The sequence below is a fragment of the Chelmon rostratus genome, chromosome 10 (genome assembly GCF_017976325.1).
Source record: "Chelmon rostratus isolate fCheRos1 chromosome 10, fCheRos1.pri, whole genome shotgun sequence".
Lineage (NCBI taxonomy): Eukaryota > Metazoa > Chordata > Actinopteri > Chaetodontiformes > Chaetodontidae > Chelmon > Chelmon rostratus.
The window spans coordinates 18207897-18229118 of NC_055667.1; the positions used below are offsets into that span (position 1 = coordinate 18207897).

The 21222-nt window shown below is 41.7% G+C and overlaps 1 protein-coding gene across 3 annotated transcripts; it reads right to left on the minus strand.

Moving 5' to 3' along the window:
* Nucleotides 1-1190: 1190 nt before the first annotated feature.
* LOC121613215 (sodium- and chloride-dependent taurine transporter-like) lies at nt 1191-19594 on the minus strand. 3 transcript variants are annotated; one of them, XM_041946533.1, is made up of 14 exons: nt 19442-19594; nt 14781-15010; nt 14547-14681; nt 12678-12912; nt 11932-12064; nt 11094-11228; nt 9566-9669; nt 9301-9425; nt 7632-7744; nt 6387-6524; nt 5845-5947; nt 4614-4714; nt 4315-4485; nt 1191-2996 (listed from the first exon to the last, which is right to left on the minus strand). In XM_041946533.1, exons 2-14 carry the CDS (start codon nt 15007-15009, stop codon nt 2841-2843), a joined length of 1878 nt encoding a protein of 625 aa, XP_041802467.1. In that variant the 5' UTR covers nt 15010; nt 19442-19594; the 3' UTR covers nt 1191-2840. The 3 variants fall into 3 exon arrangements, with proteins under 3 accessions (XP_041802467.1, XP_041802465.1, XP_041802468.1); XM_041946531.1 differs by lacking the exon at nt 19442-19594 and adding an exon at nt 16939-17188; XM_041946534.1 differs by lacking the exon at nt 19442-19594 and adding an exon at nt 16220-16355.
* Nucleotides 19595-21222: the final 1628 nt, after the last annotated feature.

The window sequence follows — 21222 nt, forward strand, 5'->3', positions numbered from 1 at the left end:
CAATGTGGTTACCACCTGCTGGAGGGCGTTAGATTGATGGTGGGTCGACACCCTGAAAATTTAGGACAAGTGTCGATGAGGAGTCACAGGGACTGGAAGGAGGTCAGGGTGGTATAATCGGCTCGATGGTTGACATGCACGTACATATCGATAGCCATGTTAGGGGTGGAATCACAATGTAATGTGATTTGTACAAGTCTCACTTTTAGTCAAAAAAGACAGAATGCTGTTGATCAAGTTTGGAGGAGGAAAGCTGCTACATGATCAAATTTACTGCTCACAGTCCAAAACTGAAGGAAACAATACTTAACAGTGTTTGAACGGGTGAAATCGCATGCAACTTTCTCTGAATTAGAGAATAGAGGCTGTGCACACACTACCAAGTACTTATAATTAAGTCATCTTGAAATTTAAGAACTGCAATGATACCCTGCTTGGTGCCGTTCCTGCAGGGACTGTATGTCTACGTGGACAGATAAGATGATATTGTGCTGAAATTCAGTCTCTCTCATCTATGCACAAACAAGCGGGACAAAGTAAATGTTTGGTTGATGGAAAAAAAACTTTTAATGAATATTGCATACAAATTTTTTGCTTATAAATAATGTAAAATGGTATTAGGTTGTCGCTGTTAGCTGCTGTCCACGTAGAGTGACCTAGATTAGTTACACAAGTCAAAATACATATTTAGTGTCTTTAGTGGTTACAATGTGAGCCTGGACTACATATTGTGTTTAGTGTCATGGGTTCAGTAAGGTAACCAAGGGGGCTTTGGGAGGAAATAAATCTGGCAGGGCTAATTCCTAAAAGAAAGGACTAATCATTTCTTTCACCTTGATAGAATTTTTGGTAAAATCTTTACAATTCATCAATAAGGGGTCATGCAGCAAGGAAACATCCTGTGCCTGAATTGAATGTATATCTGCAGGCAGTCATTATTAAGCAGTTTCCTGGCCGGTAGTAAATTGGGTTTACTACCATCAAGGTAATGAGAATTAAAAACTTTCACATTAATTTCTAGCATGTCAGTCCTGCCACTCAATAATGATTTCAACTTCAGATATTAAATATCTGACATATGAATGGAAATAAATACTGTATATTAGTGTGCAAACATTTCTCCACTGAACAGGTGTAAATGCTTCAGACATGTGCATATGTAGAGAATCAAAGAAATTGACACAAACAAATTCCAAAGAAAAAGATGTTTATTGTAATCTATATAGAAAAGATGCAATGTGCATCTCAAAGGGGACAACTGTGAGACAAAAATACTTTGGTACAACTGAATTTCCAAGTAGCACAAGTTTTTCTGGACAAAGCAGCACGGTACGGTGGTGGCTCCTGCACATGCTTCAGGATAACGGTTCCTTCAGATTCTGTACTCAGCTGTGCAAGCTGTTCAATTATTGAACAGTACAATTATTTTGAATTTGACGGTGCATTTTGAATGAGCAGAGAACGCCATTGCTTCAATGAATACTGCACACTGAAAAATGTAATCCAGGCTCACAATGAAACCAATATTTAGAAGACAAATTGCTGAGTTTTCAATAAAATCAATTAATCTGTGATGGTGTTCATATGATGTACAGTATAAAATTGTTACAAAAAGGCATATGTGATTTACAAACAATTCAAATTCTACAATACAAATGCCTAAACTGAACATTAAAAACTAGAATCCAGTGGTAGTTCTGCAGAGCGCGTCTGCTACTGAAATGAGCACAATGGAGAGAGCTGTTAGGACGTTTAGAAAAGAGTTAGGTTTTTACTTCTTAAGCGATGTTCTCACAGATCGTATGGATAATTATTGGATAATCAGAATATTGGATGTCAGATTAGTCTAGTCTATTTTGTCATCGTCTTAGCGAGAAGACAACTAGATACTGTATATCAAAGTTTACAATATCAAAAAGTTAGAAGCTAAAAACATTTCCTCCTGAAATGTGTTGCAAATGTAACTGCAATACCTTGCAACAATAAAAACAAATACTACAATAAAGGTGAAACGACACGTAAAGTGCAAAGAGAGGTTTCAATAAATGCACTGGGACTGGTAGTAGTCACACAGGCCGTGTACAAATACTTTAAAAATGCCACTTCCCTTTTTTCCCTTACTTCCTCTTCGTCAGCTGTTTTTCTCTTGTTGTTTTGTCTCAACTGTTTTTTGAGGATGGATCTTCTTCAGAGTGCATTTCTTACAGTATTTGGCCAAGGCCTTGTTCAACTTGTAACTCAAAGGACATCAAGCAAGATTAACTCTATACACTGCATATTGCCACTTAACATGTTACAGATATGTACTCTGACAGATGTGGGTGGCTCGTGGTACATTCATTTTCACTGCAGGGATGAACAACAACAAGAGATTAGAAGTCACCTCGGGCAACGAGGCTGCCACAAACAAGTCAGGGTGTTTAGACGTACTCTACCTTTTACACGGTTAATTACTCGTTTATTCGACTGAATTTATGATCAGTGAGAATTTTATCTTTTCTTCTATTACACCGAAAAATCTAATTCCTCATCTCTCCGGAATCAACAGAAAGGTAGTAAACATTGAACATGTTCTATCTCAAAATACTGCCTAAGCCGAGGTCAGTGCCAACTACAGAGACAACAGTTGTAACATCAACAATATTGATATAGTAAAAAATAAAAAAAAAATTACAAGAGAAAAAAATTACAACAATAATATATAACTCTCTTCATAGAAATCAAACCAGAGTATCTCTAACGTGAATATATTGGACAATGTAAACCTACCATTATCAATGTTAGCAAATATGATAATAACACAGAAAGCACATCAGTCTTATTCCTCTCACAGAGAGCGCTCACATCATTGTTTCTACAATGGTGTGGGTGGGCTTGATCAAGCCATTGTTCCCGTTTGGGTCCAGGGGCTGTGTCAGCTCGCTGCCCTTCAAGCTGTACTCTTTCGGGCGAGAGCTCACGCCTGACTTCGCCGGGGCTGCCACGGCTTTGATCCTCTGGGGGAAGGAAATGTGGGATTAGATTAATGGGCATCAGAAACTGGAGCAGATTAAGGCTCAATACGACAGTTATCAAATTTAAAATGGCAAGCATCAGAATTCAGCATGTTTCACATCTGTATTTGTGTGCATGATAAATATTTCGAGGCATTTAAATCTGAAACTGAGTAAATATATACACCATGCTCTCCTTATTTAAGGAATAGTTAAACATTTTGCATATTTGCTTTTTCTTGCCGAGAGTTAGATGAGAAGATTGATGCCACTGACATGTTGGTATGCTAAATATGAAGCTAAAGTCCGTCCAGTTGCCTGACACCTCAAAGAAATGACAAGGGGAGACCCTTGACGGGCCATGATGACCTGCAGGGCAAGGGTCAGGTGACCAACAGGAGTACCACAGCTAGCACTACCACTACCGTTATGCTAACTGAATTCTAACAAAACACTAGGTAATAACTAATCTAATAATGTCACCTAAAAGTGTTTAAGCTGTAGTCACACATTCACAGCCCTACTATTCAGTGTTTACTGACCATTCTGAAAGTAAAATTTAATGGAGGTACACTACGTTATACGCATTCAGACTACCAAGCTAGATGGGAGGTGATGGCGTATAGATGACTGTTGCTATCCTCCAAAAATGGCCGACTGTATGAGCTGTTACAACACTACCTAGCTAACCACGCTGACTGTCGGTTTGACAATGTTGTCATGAGTTTTTATTTTAAAGAAATGGTACAATGGACACTTTTCAGCAGCAACTGATGATTAAAAACTGTGTTTGTTTTCTTCAGTAATAAATACAATGGCATTCAGCTGTGGTTTTGTTATTGTTTGACATTTCTCTTGATATTGGATGTTAGCTAATGTTGTAAAATAACATTAGCTAGCATCAGCTAAGCATAAGTAGCCATTGGTTGCGGCAGGTTGATTAACTAACAGGTTGACTTGTATTATGTATTTCTTCACTGTTTGTTGTCTTCATGGCAGTACAAGTAGTCAAGCAATGCTACAAAACTAAAAAAAACAAATTAGCCTATTTACACTGAGTTTTGTACAGTTTAAACAAACAATATTTGTTAATTTGTGATCTATAGAGGTAGGTGGATTATGTTACCAAAGCCAGGCCAGCTGCTTCCCCCGGTTTCCAGTCCTTATGCTAAGCTAAACTAACCATGTCCTGGCTCTAGCTTCATATCAGAGTATAGATGTGAGAGTGATGTCAATCTTCACATCTAACTCTTAATATGAAAGCAAATAAGAGTATTTCAGAAAATGTCACAGTTCCTTTAAAAGGGTTGAGTCAGCTCACCTCGATCAGGGGTCCCTCAGACTGTAAGATCTTGATGACCATCACCATGGGGATGCAAATCATGGAGGACAGGGCCAAACACCAGCCCAGACCGATAGCCCAGTCAGGGTACTCATACACCTTGTTATAGGTCAAGGGCTTGTACTTCACCAGGGAGAAGACAAAGCAGCCCTGAAAAACATATGCTTCTTTTAGTGCAAGTTGTAAACCTCTGTGACCTTGAAATTATCAACACGTCACATGTCCGTGACACCAATACAATAAAGGGACGCTCCAGAAAGTTGCCGCTGATCTCTCACCATGCAGAGAACAGGAGTGATTATGGTCCAGCTCCATTTCATCCATGGGTTTGGTCTGTAGCCAATCATATCCTCAAGTCCATCATAGAAATTATCAACTCCTGTCCAACACAAAGAGAATAAAGAACGACTTCTAGCATTTGTTTCAGCAAAGTTGTCAAAATAATGAACATTGTACATAGTAAACTGGTCGGTCTCTACTGTTCACATGTTATTGTTTGTTACTACAGAATGACCTTGATATTTACCATCAGAAATTATCGGGTTTATGGTCCCTTATCTCTGATGTCTGTCCTAAACTGCAGCATATATTTCCACTGGGTCATGTTCCATGTACTGTATTTACTATAAACAGTCTCGGCTTTGTCAGTCATTAACTATCTTACTAGGTCATCATTCATCTTTCCTCAGAGTTGAGTTGTAGTGAACTATGTGTTTTATTGCTTTGTTAAGAGGTCTGTGTGTGGACTGCTCTCTACATGTGCCTGATGTTTGTTGTTACGCTCCTTTGTAGATGTTATAATATGTTGTTTTATTCTGGTCCAATTCATTTTTCTAACATCTGGCAAGGGACTAAAGATGGAATGTAACCTGCTAGACTGTGGATTATTTTCTGATTTTCTGTTTTCAGTTGACTAATTAGCATTATAGATGATGACAACAATTTGACAGAGCAATTTTTGATTATTGAGGAAATATATTCTGTTTATGTTGAGGGAATATTTAATAGTTCAAATATGAGCCCCTTAATATGAATCTTGAAAAGTAATTTGGCGAAACACACTCAGCCTTACAGCCACAATATACATATAGTGGCTGCACGTTTGGTAGATGCATGACTCAATCCAATAAAAAGAATCAGATGGCTCCATGCATAGGGTTGTAAAATAAATTTGTTTATTACTGGAAGATGAGGTGCTTTTCTTATTACGTTTTTTCTCATTAGGCTAAATGTTTTCCTTCATAATAACAGGATCTAATCTGGTGGGAGGCAACCCTGAGTAGCCAATCGCAATCTAGCGTGGGACCAACACCATCTCCACCCCTGTCGCCACGCCCCTCCATGCAGTTAAACGTATTTACTACTGATGTGAAAAGAGCCACAAGGACACCTTTGTTTACCACCAAAGAGAACATTTGTGCTTCTTTATCCAACTGTTCGGGATCATTACTTTGAAAAACGACACACACTACAGACCCCTATCACATCACAAGAGTCCTTTCCACTTACCATAAACCCAGGCTACAGCAATGCATTCAAAGAATGCAACCCACAAAAGGCACACACCACTGGCTGCATAGTAGTCAAAGAGTTGAAACACATACATGCCACCCTGGAAAAAGAAAAGAAGAAAAGCTGCATTAATTATCTCTCTGATGTGTGTGGAAGGAAGCAAAGTCACATAGATAGAAGGGGGTATTAAAGCAGAGTGGGTGGGGAGGGTGTTGAAAAGCAGCAAGAATGCTGGCACCCTACCAACAGAGGCAGAGTTCAACAGGTGCTGAGACGTCATTGAAGCACAGTTAACTGCTAAACGGAAAACGGCATTCCGAATTGTTCCATTCAGACACACAGGATGTGAGTGGTGAAGGTGATAGGAAGCCATATTTGGTCTTAACAATGCAGCAGCCAACAGGCAAGTGGAAAATCTGTGGCGCTATCGCTGCCGTTGATCCGAATGCACGGCGTCTCTTTTCCTTTTCTAAACAGGATGCGCAGCAGAAGTAAGTAAGAGCCCAGACGCTCCAAGAAGTGACTGTTGGTGAACTTACTTTCGTTACCATGGCGAGTCCCAGGAGATAGCTCATGAAACACATCACAGCTATAAAGATCTCCCGTCGGTAACCCTTCCTGAGGAGGGATGGATATAGATCCACAATAGAGGTGATCTGTCCTTCCACTTCAACAAACTGTGGGGACAAAAGCCACTATTAGGTTCTCATGGGAAAAAAAATCAATGTCTCTTTCTGTGTGCTTGCAGCTCTTGTTTTGCCTCTACAAACCAGTGATTAGAGAATGAGAGCTGTCTTTGTTGGGCAGTAATGAGAATTTAGACAGGGCTCCTCTCTGCAGCACTGGTTTGTTGCTACCAAGACACAACAGAAACAAAACAGTGAATCACTGTCTCCGTCTCCCCATCTGTGTCTCTTGCTCTTCTCCCCTGTGTCTCCGCATTGCCTCATAAACTTCATAATGTCATAACAAAATTATGAAACTGTCTTGTCTTCAAACTATCTTTATGCACCAAGAACATGCTCCTTTGTTGCACGAAAGCCTAAACAAAAACCCCTTACATAACAGTGGCATGTATGTGTGAGCGATGTTAACAATATATAGCATTCAGGACTACAAATCTGCATGAAATTTATGGTCAAAACATGCACCACCCACACACACACACACGCACACACACTGTCACTGGCACCATTTCTCTCATGGAAATAGCTGCATTTACATGTGCTCAAATTTAGAGCATCAGCCGGATCTCGCAGTTGGCTGAGATGAGTAGCCGGCCATGTGCAGGACTGAGTTAGCACAGGAGTAGAATTACACTTGGAGGCAGGAAATGTGATATAGCCAGAGTAGAAATGTTTTGTCTGCTTAGATTATCTTCGCTTAATCAAAGATCTGCCTCCTACCAAGGCTAGATGGCTTGCATGCAAACCATTATAATGACTTCTATTACCTTAATGTTTGGCAAACGGCCATCAACTTCTAAAAACTTAATTTGTGGTATTAGAGGGCATTAAAAGGACTATAATCCTCACACAGTGCGGTCGGGAGTGGTAGTAAAATGCCTTTGTGGGAGCAGGCTGCTTTGCCTGTCTGTCAGTTATCTGATACCTTGGGGACATTAGATGTGGATCAGAGAGACGCTAAATGTGTTTTACACATTATGGCCGGCAGGAGCCAACTAACATGCGACCTGGCAAGTGCCTGTGTAGAATTAATGGGCAGTACACCAGCTAACTTTTCTCTGCACATCTCGACACGGCCGTCATTGTGAAAATACTGACCTGGCTGTCCAGGCCCAGAAGCAGCAGCATGATAAAGAAGAGGATGGCCCAGAGGGTTGGCAGCGGCATCATGGACACAGCTTTAGGGTAGGCAATGAAGGCCAAGCCAGGACCTGAAGGGAGAGCATAGAAGGGATGGGGAGAAAAGGACGGAATTAATATTTCTATCTGATTTGAGCTTGGACGACATGAGGGGATTGGAAAAGTAATGTAAAGATTGAGCTAGAGAGGCTGAGCGGGGTGTGGTACTGCCAATAATCTACAGGAAATGAGATATATTTAACTGGATTGGCCAACTGGATATTCATTGTTGGCCATCAGTGTTGAGTGGCTTTCTCATGCTCTGGTGTCCTGGATGTGTTTACTTGTGGGACTAATATCAACCACTATATTCAACTATACATACTGTCTATTTTACACTGTACACATTACATAACTGCCTACTGTTTACACTGTCCACACACTAGACAATTCTGCTGCACACACTATTTCCTATGTGCTGTTTATACTGTACTCATTGAAGTTACATAACAACATATCACAGCTGCCTTACATTTAGTATCTTGTTTTATATTACATTACGTTCATAATTGTATGTCTCTATGTGCACTATCTGATAAGATGCAGAACTGCATTTCATTGCACTGGTATTTACTGTGTGCAATAACAACATAGTGGAATCTACTCTAATCTAATCTAAACAAAGCAGATGAGGATTTTAGCAAAGCCATGAACCAACTCAACAGGATGTAATGTAAAGAGCATGAGGCACAAAGTCAGCAATCGCATAAACTAGTGCCTCAATTAAAAAGCAAAATGCATGAAAAATATGCTCGGATTTATGACTTTTGGTTGTGTTTTCATGTATAATGGGACATCCCGTATGTACACACTTGCATGCCATCACAGAATTAATGTCAGTGTTGTACAATTGTAGTCTAATTTTACATGACTGTATTCCAGTTGCAACCTTACAGATAGCAAGAGCTTAATTTTAATTGAACAGAGCGAGCATGCTGAAAGAAGACGCATCTCCTTCAAAGTCCACATAGAGTATAAAGGAAGGCAGAAACAGAACCGGTGGCGTTCCACCTCAGGAGATCCACAGGTTGTTAACAGAACTGGGCTTACACTGCAGTGCTGCTGGTCAGAAGTATCACCACAGGGCACAAGTGCATATTCAATAGAGCACAAACAGTATGTTGCCAATCTTCTTACCAATGTCCCCTGGTCAAAAAGATGTAAAGCTACTCAAGGACATGAGCAGGTTGAGTGTGGGACATGAGAACACCTGGTGCCATAGAACACCTGTAATAATAATCATGGTGGCCCAGTACAGGAGCTCTTTAACACCGCAGCTCATTGCGTAGCTAAAACACACATCACTTGACCAATGCATTGTGATGCGTGCTCAGAAAAGTTGGAACATATTTCACACTTAAGTCACAATTCTGTTTCTTTGAGGCTTTTATTCAAGGAGTGTGCAATTGCCGATACCTCTACATTTCAGCATCATCGTTTCCGAGACTTAAATAAATCACTAGAATAAATTTTTTCCCCTCTTCTAAAATCTGCTGTTGTTTTTGAAAAGCTTCCAATTGTCTTTTTGCTGTTTTTTTTTGGCAGCAGCGCCCACCACCACTGCTGCCATCACCTTGGACCCTCGTACCTGACTCTGCCACATCGGCAATGTCCACCCCTTGTTCTTGTGCCATGAAGCCCAGGACGGAAAATATTGCGAAGCCAGACACAAAACTGGTACCGCTGTTGAGGCCTCCCAGCAGCAAACAGTCCCTATGTCACACATATGTCATGGAGGTTGTTAATGAACACAGACGGAACCGAAGTTCCCATTTTCTTTTCACGCAACCGTCTCTGACACGAGTTGCTGTCACTACTACAGTCCCACGCCCCCCAGCGGAAACACATCTCACCTGTAGCAGTTGTACTTGTATTTGTTGTAGCTCCCCAGTGACGTCATGGCTCCCAGGCAAATGGCATAGGAGAAGAAAATCTGGGTTCCCGCATCAATCCACACCTGAGGAGAGAGAAGAGGTTCACTGATTTGTGTTTGTCGGTGTTTCCCAGATTAGATGAGGTAAGATAATCAAAAGCACACAAGATCGTTCTCACATTTTAAGTTGATAGCGTGCACATATTTGCAAATGGTTGATTATTTGAATATCCAGCAGACACGAAGAAACATTAGCATCATTTAGAATCATGTTTCTGGTCACCTGATGAATGCAAGGCTAATATTCACCCTTTTTGAGCTCAGTTTTGGTCTCTACCAACTCTTGAGGGAGGTATCTGGCTTTTCAGCTGCTAAATGCTCCACTTTAATCACCAGCTAGTCTCAAACTGTGTCTGTCTGCTGTTTGGTCCCCAACAGGAGGTGGTTTTCAAAGATTTTTAACTGAACATGGCCCAAAAAAACGACACTGATGAGGAGTGAGACTGAGCCGAAACAGTAAAGTTACAGCCATAGGACCAAATGTAATGAACTTAAAGATGCTCTAAAGCTCAGTAGAGCTGAGGGGATCTGTGATAATTACTCATGGGTACTCACTACAAGCAAACCCTTTTACAGAAAAGTACTCATGTGATCCATTGCTAATATCAAAATATTGCAGCCTCAAATTAAATAGAGCTACAACACGTTAACAGTCTCCACAATTTCCACAGCAGCAACGCTTTTATAAAGACACCACAGAGTGTCATGGCAAAGATGTTAGTAATTCTATGTGAAAGCTCATGAGCATCATGTGAGGCATAATAAAACCTCATTTATTTCAACACATCAAAGTTTGCACAGGACACACAGGGGCTAGTCAGTCAAGACATGTCTGCTTGGTTTGGATGTTCGTCCAGTCACTCATGAGAAATTATGTAATCAAGTTGCGTAAGAAAAATCTCTTTTGTGCGTAAAACTATACATCTACATTACAGTGAGCTAGCTTCCCAGAATTTGATGAGAAGTTAGGCACCACTTCAACATATGTCTGTAAATGAAGCTACAGCCAGCAGACGGTTAGCTTAGCTTAGCATAAAGACTGGAAACATGGGGAAAATGGCTTGCCTGGCTTTGTCCAAAGGCAACAAAATCCGCCAACTACCACCTCTAAAGCTCTCTAATTGACATGCTTTATCTTGTTTGCTTAGTTAGAACAAAAAACAAAGAGCAAAAACGTGACGTTGTGGTTTTATGGGCAGTTAGGCTGAATTTATTATCCTAGTTTACTGCCAACCTCACAGTGACAAGACATTTATCATACAGATATGAGGTATCCATTTTCTCATCTAACTTCCTCTCAGCAAGAAAGCAAACAAGTGTATTTCCTAAAATGTAAAACTATTCCTTTAATACCTGCAGACAGAAATGTGAAAGATATGAGGTGCGGAGTCAGCGTTGGGAGCTAGTACAAAAAAAAGAGGAAGAAGAAGGAGAGTTCTTCATCCTACCTCTGGATCTTGTAGGCGGGTCAGGTCAGGGTACAGGTAAAATTTGATCCCTTCAGCTGCCCCGGGCAGGGTCACTCCACGTACCAACAGCACAATCAGCATCACAAATGGGAAAGTTGCTGTTATGTACACCACCTAGACAGGACGAAAGGAACCATTAGCCAAAAAATACTGAAAAAGTTATGAGTCATCATCCTTAAGGGATAAACAGTGCTTCCTTTATAAGTTCTCATATTTTTATGACTGCAAGACAAAAGAAACACTGTTTTCTGTATCTGGTAACAATTCCCCCCTTCCCCAAGTATTTCCACAGGGAAGAAGTAGGTAAGGCCTGTGAACAGTGATGCATGCTGCCTACAGAGGTCATAATGAGGGTTGAGATGGAGTGCATGTCCACAGCAGCACAAAGCGGTGCACAACACTGCATAAAGGCTCCTCACTCTCTGAATTGCTATCTGGTTAAAGATATAGGGGTGATCATTTTACGGCACACCAATCACAGTTAACCTTCTGTTAAAAAGAGAAATAAACCCCCTGAGTTATTAATTTTCCTCACAGAGTTCCTCCTGTTGGCTCCGGTCGAGTTTCTGTCCCGCTGACAGAAACAGAGCGAGGGGCAGCCTACTGTTTACAGCCGACAGTGAGTCTGGCCAACAAGTAACTTCGAGGACTGCCGAGGCTTGTGCCTTTAAATCAACCAAATTAACTGCCTTCCAAGCATGTGGGTTTTCTCTGAGCAACAGTGTTTTGTTGCTTACTTGTCGGGGTAAAAACTAAAGGCCAAACGGCATCCAGGCAACACAATAAGTACAGGATGTGTCTACGCCTCAGCACTCACTTTCCCAGTGGACTTGACTCCTTTCCAGATGCAGAAGAAGCAGATAACCCACACTGCTAGGAGACACAGGGCCAGGTCCCACTTCAGGGGCCCTATGTCCTCGATCCCAGTGGAGATGCTCAGGACGTTGCGTCTGCAGAGGATACAGAGGCGCAGGTTAGTGGACGTTTGTGGGACTTGAAACAGAAGAGGCTATCTCATAAATGAAGGAGGTCATATGATATCACCAGATTATGACCACTAGTGACTAATCAAATGACAATAAAAGCTGAAACCAAACACATGACTTCGCCTTTCTGTGCTGTTCTGCTGCTGTGGCCAGTCTAGAGTCTGAATATACGAACACACTGAGAAGACTATTCGATAAAGCGTTGAAGCTGGAACCTTCAAGTGTCCAATGCTGGATAAACACTTCTAATTTAATTCCATTTGTTGTGATGAACTCAAACATGTAACAAAGCACATAGGCATGAATAAGATTGAGATTTCCAGTTGATATTTCAGTTCAGTTTGACAACTCCAGTCAAACTTTGAGGAGGTACATTGAACTATGAAAGGTACTGTACAAATAAGGTTTCTAATAAATTAGTGGAGAGCTAAAAGTAAACAGAACCTTTTAAAGGAACTGTGCCTGTTCAAACACATTTACGCAAGCAAGATAAAGAGGCAGTGTTACTGTGGTATATTCATGCCTCTGTGTGTGTGTGTGTGTGTGTTAGATAGGCAAGCTGTCAGTAACAACTCACTCCCAGAACTCTGTGACGGGGGAGGTAAAGTTGGTAATGTTGGCTGCGAGCCATAGGGTCTTGTTCTTGCGGACTGTGTCCTCTACACAGTGTTCTGTGTTCCAGGGCTGCTTGCATTTTGCCCAGGGGAGCTCCGGCTGAAAGCACTGAAACAGGTAGTAGAGTCCCCAGGCCAAGATCACAATGTAGTAGATGTTCAGCAGAGATACGATCACAACAGAAGCATAGCCAATACCTGCAGGGGAGATGGAAAGAAGATTTCACCATCAACTCAAGATATCATCCAAGTTGTGATTTCTATTTTCCTCACGTCGCACAGTAAAGCTTTTGCTTGTGTAACAGTTCATATGGTGAACAGAGATGCATTGGCAGCTTTCATTTGTAGTTGTGCCTCTGGTCACCTGATGACTGTTATTCACTCTCTTTTAGCTCCTTTTTTCTCCACCAACAAGAAGAATTCCTACAAAATGAGAACTTTATGTAATCAATTCAACAGCTTGAGTAAGAATGCTGCTGAACAACAATCACAAACATCAAGAACTAACTCTACATTAACTTCCCAGACTCGACTACTGTCATAATGTCCTTAGTGTTTTTACACTATTTTTAGATGACTTTGCCACGAACCTGTGCGCAGAAATCCCCGGTACTCTTCCACTGCTCGAGATTATTTTTAAACTGATCATCTCTGTCGCCCCCTCCTCCTCATTCCCACATTCCAAATGCAAACTGATAGACAAGTCAATGCTGTGACAGGTGTGTGTTTGTGTGTGTGTGTGTGTGTGTGTGCACTCGACTGTGGGCTGGTGTGCAGGGAGTAAAGTCGCGAATTCTCTGTGTGATAAGCACACGCGAGGGCAGGGGGAGGCACGAGGACAATGGGAAGACTTGTGATTGGCCAGTTTTGCGACCACTTGTGGACTTTCTCTGCTGTGCCAGACGTTGTGCCAGATGGACAGACAGCAGCCTCAGCGCTCCGTGAATAGCGGAGACCGTCAGCAGCTGCTAGAGATCCGGTGCCGGGCAGTTTCCTCTCTTTTTTTCATGTCATGTCCTGCGTGTGAACATGAGTAAAGGTGTGACGGCAGCTGCTGAGGGTGCAGTGCTCCTGTGCTTGTCCACAGCTGTCACTCAAACGTAAGAGGGGCTACACCTAAGAGCAATGAGAAGCCCTAGAGTGTCTTAGAGTATCAGTAGCTCATCGTGATCTCAGGTCAGGAGACCGGTGAGAGAACCCGACCCTGACGACACCGTCACAGAAGACATACAGTATTTATAATATATCCTACAGGCTGAGGCAAAACAAGTGGATCCACACTGCAGCTCTGTGTCAACAAAAATGATCGTTTCATGCAGACCTGCTGCGTGAGACTGTACCCATTGCTAGGCAACTTGGAGGGTTTTTTTGCTAGTCTGTTTCCATGGTAACTGAGAACTCATCAATCTATTATACGCACCAAAACTGCAATCAAAGGATGACTTAACGTGTTGGAAAATGTGTTGTTTATGTTTACATAAATGTGCGTTTGGGAGCGTATACATGTGTACGCTCTACCTGAGGATGACCCTGGAATAAAGTAGACTGAGATCATTCCTCCTCTATGATACTCCATGTTCAGTACTGTGCTGTGTAATGTTGTTAACACAACACAAAGCGGCCTAATGAAGTACAACTGGTCCAGTTACACTGGCAAGGGGTGGGTGAATACTGGCCTGAAACAGGAAGTAAATCATGGCAGAATTTTTGTTTGGACAAATGAGGCTTTTACTCAGTGTTAAATGTTAAATGATCTTGTCAGGGATGATTTGTGCTCTGATGTGCAGCCTCTATTTCTGTGTGTGAGCATGTGCAGTGTTTCTTGGACTGACCAGTGAAGATGGGGCACAGCTTCGCCCAGCAGGTGATCCCTCCTTCAGAGGTGTACTGGCCCAGCGCAACCTCCAGGAAGAACACAGGCAGGCCACCCCCAAACAGGAAGATGAAGTAAGGGATGAGAAACGCACCTGGGTAATGGATACAGGAAAAAGAGTGAGACCTCTCTACAAGCTTACAGTTTTTTTTGGCTTAACAGTCTTAGCATCTGCTGTGTGTCTTCTGCCTACCTCCACCGTTTTTATAACAAAGGTAAGGGAAGCGCCAGACGTTTCCTAATCCGACGAAGCCTCCGGCCACAGACAGGACAAAGTCGAGCTTACTGGCCCACTTCTCCCTCTGCGGAGCCTTGCCTTCGGCCTCGTCCTCGGGCCGCGTGCCTGGGCTCTTCCCCGGTGAAGGTTTCAGGGTGTCCTTGTGAAAGTCCTTCAGGCATTGGAGCTTCTCTTTTTGTGCCATGCTGTGGACGGCAAAAAAAGGGAAAGGACACGTAAGATGGAGAGAGGGACAAAGAGACAGAGAGAGAGAGAGGTGAGCAGGATAAAGCACAGATAGGGAGGAGCATTAGGGAGATAATGCCGTCTCCTGATGGCGTTACAGCATGATGTGTAACCACTGAGAACATAATATACAGCACTATGCTGCTAATCTTGATAATCTGATGCATGGAGGTCATTCAGACCAGGGAATTGTTTGGGGAGCTGATTTGCCTTGAAACAGACAGAGAAAGCCTTGAGCAACGTAATTAGTGATAAAATCACATTCTCACACAGTGATAATTAAACAGTTAACAAACTGCTTTCTGTCTTTATCTGACCCAATCATTCATTCAATCACCCTCTCCGTAGATAAAGAGCATTTTGGTTGCAAGAAAAAAAGAAATCTATATTTTAGATGCATGCTGCAAGTTGTAGAGCCAAAACCAAGCTTTGGGGACAGCGTGCGCACGCTCACAGCAGTGCTTTTGATTTGCTGTACATGTAGTTCTGCTTTTCAACTGTGCTCCGCTTCTGCTCAGAGGGGGGCACATTGTCACCGAGGGAAAAAGGAAGGGAATGTTTAGACACGATAGACGCCTTCAAGACCTTGCCTGACCCTCCACCAAAGTTTTCTTTTAGCTTTCTTCATATGCTACTGTATCAGCAACAGGCCAGTCCAGCGTAATCCAAATTTAGACAGGAAGATATCCCTCTGCATTCCCAAAGCCCTGGCTGCTCTCCGGAAGATACAACAGCTTAAGTTCACTTGAGTGTTTACACTGTAAACCGCCGTTCCAAGAAAGACAGGATTTGTTATTACTGACTGAGGTATCCTATTTCCCCGCATGAGCCAAAGAGGAGAAAAGAAACCCTAATAGGACAGGAATAACTGAGTAAGACATGTCAAGACTGAATGTGATTTAAGCTCCCAGCTGGTGTATAATCAGGAACAAAAGACGGACAATGAGGAAGCTATAATTAATTCTGAGACAAGAGATTAACTGTAACGCCAGTGAGAAAGGTTTCCTTTTCTTTAAAGCGCAACATCAAATATTTCCTCCTTAAGTGTGTTGTTCGTCGAGGCTCCGGTAAAAGAACAAGTTGTACAGAAATGCAGCAAGCCTCTCAAACTGTAAAATTGTTGCAAACAAGCGGAACAGTAATGAGCGGAACTTAAATTAGGACAACACCTCAGATCATCCCAGTGACAATGACGGCATTCCCCTCTCGGGAGCGTCTACCGACAGCCACATGAAGAAGAAGATTCCCTGAAATCTCTCACATTCCTGCTGGGCACTGTGCGTCCGCTCACTTAACGCTGGAACAGCAACCCCTCCATCCCCCTGCGTGCACACTGTGTCCCATCATTTTCTCGGATCTCTCTCTTCCTGTTATGCATGACAAGTCAACTTGAACCGCTTTTCCATTCTCAGACCTCCTTACATAACTGGATCAGTTCTTGCCCGCTCTTGTTTCTCATCCTGTTTCTACCTCTCTCTCTCTCTCTCTCTCTTCATCCCTTTTCCCCCGTTTTACTCCCGTCTGCTCCTCATATGCTTTCACCTGCGTGCCCGCCAGATAAGACTTAAGACAAACTGTCCTTGGGATTTAATCCAGACATACTTGACTATAAATTCCTTATATATATTTAAAAAAAATCTTAGCACAATATTATTAATCCTGACCTTTACCTAGACATCCTGTTGATATGGATCACAAAAGTCAACAGTAAAATCTATTTGCAGTTCTGCCTCTATTTATTTAACCTTTTAACAAACAAACAGACTCTTGGAATATCCACCAAACTATTACACTTCTTTTAACTATTTTGTAGCCCATTCACACAAAACTTCAGTCACACCCTCACAAATCGAGTCTCCTTTCAAGCAAAGCAGTTTAGAAAACTTACATTTCCTTCATGGCTGCGACTATGTATAGAGTTCCTCTCCCTCAGCTGTCACCATTCCTCTGTACTGAATGCCTTTATGCCACCACGGGTCACAAGAAGTGGGGCTGACAGCAGGGCCCGCCCCTTGGCTAAAGACAATTAAGCCCAAAGTAGAGATTGGACGCAGCCAAGCCGTGACAGACAACTCAGGTACCAACACTGGAGACTGTAAATTTCCACTTCTCACTGCTCCCTGCCCACAAACGTACACACAGCCAAGTGGTGGGGGATGAGTGTGTGTCACACATGCACACACTTCTTATTCATGTTGGAGACACAGAGGACAAGTCAGAAGGAAAAGAAAGGCTGGTCCAACACTGTGGGTGGGTCTTGAATTATGATCTCGTACAAATGGGTGAACTGAAGGCAGCATTCAGAGTTGTAGTGCCTTTTTTGTTTTTTTGTTTTTTTTACTGTTGCAAACAGCACTAAAATATGAAGCGCACTTTCATAACAAGCCCCTCATAACATCACCGTGCAACTTCCAGGCATCTCCATGTGAAAACTATTTTTATTCATGCATACACTGTGATAATTCCTGGTATGCGAGACGTTTCGCTTCGCTGTCTCTGTTCTTTCATGACATGTGGTTTGTTATCTGGGAAATGTAAACCAGTACAGTATCAGCTTATAACAATTCCTAATAAGGCCATGCGTGTCCTCTGCTTGTCCACGGTCTGTTTGGATACCACTCACTGCTCCAAGAGCTCACAATGGCTGGACAAAGGGTGGCATGCAAGAGTCAATTAAAAACTGAAAGATTCCTCTGCAAGATTTGGACAAGCTGTGGGTTAAACCCTACACACACACACACCTTTGACACCTCTCAGCTTTGCACAACCCCATAATCCATCATATTTTGGTCAGTGTCATGCTCTGTGTACTATTTTGGTTATGTAACCCTTGACAGACGCTGTCTAATCTATTGTGAGAGAGACCAGAGGGTTTGTATTTTGAAGGTATGTGCTTGCAGCAGAATGAAAGCCTCTTCATGTGGGTCAACAATAAAAGTGCTCCCCCTTAATAAAGAGAAAAACTCATGGTGTTTGACCACAGCTCGTAGAAAGAAAAGGTTTAGTTATTGCTAAATTAAAGAATATCATATAAACCCTACTGGCAAACTGGGTCTGTATTTTTGCATGTTGTCAGTTTTGGTTTCATTATGTCTTGTCTTACTTTTGGCTGTAAAATTGATCCACACCTTGTGATAACACACTGACCTGAGTATAGTGAATGAGTCTGTGTTGTGTTTGATGGGTCTAACATGGATCTAGGAAATTACAGCGCTACAGAGACAATCAAACAGCATTATCTCTTAATTTAGCAGAAAAACAATGCTTGTCTTTAGGTTTGAATGAGTTTTACTGATTCAATTAAAACATGCTCATACTTTGAATACAATGATTAACCTACAGCTTTTTTTTTTAAACCATGACACATTTCACACTGAAATATTGAACCTTTAACTGAGAAAGTCACAGTTTTATTATGAGTAGGTGGTAAAATTATTGTGAATATTAATAAACCACTCCTTATTTGCAGGGGACCCTTGGGAAACCTTTCATGGACACCTGTTGCAAGTCGCATGCTGTTTGTTTGAGAACTTTTCAACAGCCAACTAAAAAAAAAAAACAGGTACTGTGACCCCTCAGTTTTTATCCTGCTGAGAGGGCGGATTGGGGTTATTAAAGGACACACGTCAATCAATCATACACTGGACGGGGTGGAGACAGAAGAAGTAGGTTAAGTATGTGTCACTGAGATATAAGCTAGTAAACGTCTTAGTTCACCAGGCCTAGCCTACTTCAACAGACCCCCCTTTAAAGGACGCATAAACATCCATTCACTTATCCATCCACCCATCCATCCATTCAGTGGATGACTCGTGGGTGTGGAGGGTGAAGGTGCACCTGGAGCAGAAAACACACACACACACACACACACACACACATACACACACACACACACACACACACACACACACACACACACGTCCCTGTGAAGCCGCGGTGCGCCTGAACGCATCACCGTAGACCTCCAAATAACGATCATAGAAACGGGGAACAGCGGCTTATCAGCTCAAAACACAGGGATCAGGTTCAAAGGCCAAACTCGCGTTTTTATAACCAAAGCATTATTTGCTTAAGTTATTTTTTTAAAGCAAAGTCAAAGCGCATGTTTTCTCGTTTTCTACGCGGAAGCGTTATGGAAATAATCAGGACACGGCATCATATCAAAGAAAAAGAGAGCAAATGTGATGTGTTTGCATCAGCGAGCAAAATGAATCAGCATGCCCACTGGACAACATCAAAACACGGTGACAAATGAGTCACTCAACACGTAATGTTTTTTTATCAATAATCTTAAAAAGACAGTTTAAGAGCAGTTGTTTCAGTTCTTTTAAAAAATAAAACCAATATAAGGTCATTTTCTGACTTCATATGTAAGGAAGAGACCGGATTACCTGTCCTCGTTCCCAGCAGCCTGTTGTTCCTTGTTTTGCAGCCTATTGTGACGCTGAGTGAGACAATTTAATCAATTTGTCTGTGAGACCATTGTTTCTACGAGCTGGTGCGCGTTTAATATCAGTTTGAGTGGAAAATCACCAGCTTCTCCATGCAACAACGTCTTAAAGCGACAGCCTCCCTCCGTCCACCCTTCACCTGATTCTCCCACAGCCGCTCACAATCATTATAATAACTGGTGTAATCAATCACGCCTTTATATAATTTACATATCGATTCACATTCACTTGCTACATTTGCCAGTTATCTGCAAACGCGCACTGAACATTCAGCAGATGTGTTCAAAGTCGAGTCTGATGTGCCGCTGAGAGAACCGAAGAAATCACTTTGTAATATATCTGAGCTTCAACTACTGGCTATATCCATGATGCTAATAATAATACTTATAATATCAATAAAAAAGCTTTCTGGATCAGTTATAAGTCAAGAGTAAGAGCAAATATTGGGTTGCCAGGTTGTCATTTGCAGGTGTTAATCGTGAGCCTTTTAAAGAAATGTCTTAACAATTCATTTGATATGAAACAGTCCAACCAGCAATGAACAGCCTACACATAAAACCAGGAGATATCCAACAAAGTGAATTAAATAAGCTCAACTTCAACATGTACAAACATATAAAAATATAAACAAACATAACCCAAATAAAGTAAAATGTATATTTATGTATTAGTTTTTGTCAGTTAAAATAATGTGTATCTGCAGAGCTCCTAAAGGTGAAGGTGGGATACACACAGCAGTTCAGAGAAAAAAAACTTAGGATTGATATATGGCTAGCGCGATAGCATGCTAATATGCTACCCAAGCATAGTGAACATTGTGAGCATGTTAGCGTGCAGACGATAGCATTTAGCTTACAGCCTCACAGCATGGTTGTAGACTCTTAATCGTGTTAAGAAATAAGTGATTAAACAGTCTGCCCAGTCAAAATGAGTTTTCACAACCTGGCAAACCCAAGCGTTGCTCTTATTAATAGTCTGTAAGTGGTGTATAAAGCATTACTAAATGATTTGTAAACAATTAGTGAAGCCATTAGCTACAATGTATAATTGGTCTAGAAGCATACAGTATTTCACGTTATATCTGTGTGGACTGTCAACATGAAATATTTGTAATCTCAGCCAGTGCAGCCAAACAAATTAATGAAAATTATTTCCTATGTCTGCAAGACTCCTGCATGCAGTACACTGTAGTGTGGTATTGTCTTAATCCGGAGTACCAACCATACCAAACAGATGGCACAGCCACGTGCTTGTATGTCATGTATTGCAGGTAAAGTCTCTCTCTGGCAGTATCAAGATGGTGTCCTCTAATTCAAAGCACAGTGTGTTTGTTAGAAGGTCAATCGTGAGTGATATTCTAAATGGGTCATTATGTACTGTGAGCAGTGAGTCCTTCAAGATCAGCTTTATCTAGACTGTTGTTTCAAAAACAGGAAGTGAGGGCATGTTGACTAATGTTGAGATGTGCCAGGGTTTTTTCTTTTTTTTTTTTTTAATATTAATTGTGCAATGTTTTGAAAAAAAAAAAGCCCTCAAACCAAATTATAAGGAAGAACAGATTGTTCCCCTGTTCCTTATTTTTTGTGCTGTGTTTGCTTTTACTCGCACATTTCCTCACTGGCCTACGGAGCAACCTCTCATGTCAGTTTTGTAAAGTAAAGTGTATTTAAAAGTAAGAGTTCCAGCGTTGGTTTCTCTCCTGCAGAGAACAAAAGCTCTGT

Bases quoted from the DNA above. Each gene is read 5' to 3' on its own strand.
- LOC121613215 (XM_041946531.1), bottom strand. The intron at 7,745-9,300 runs GTACGAGGGTCC...CTCTCCCTTCAG, and splicing joins TGCCGATGTGGCAGAGTCAG to GTCCTGGCTTGGCCTTCATT. The intron at 5,948-6,386 runs GTAAGTTCACCA...TTCTTTTTCCAG, and splicing joins GACTCGCCATGGTAACGAAA to GGTGGCATGTATGTGTTTCA.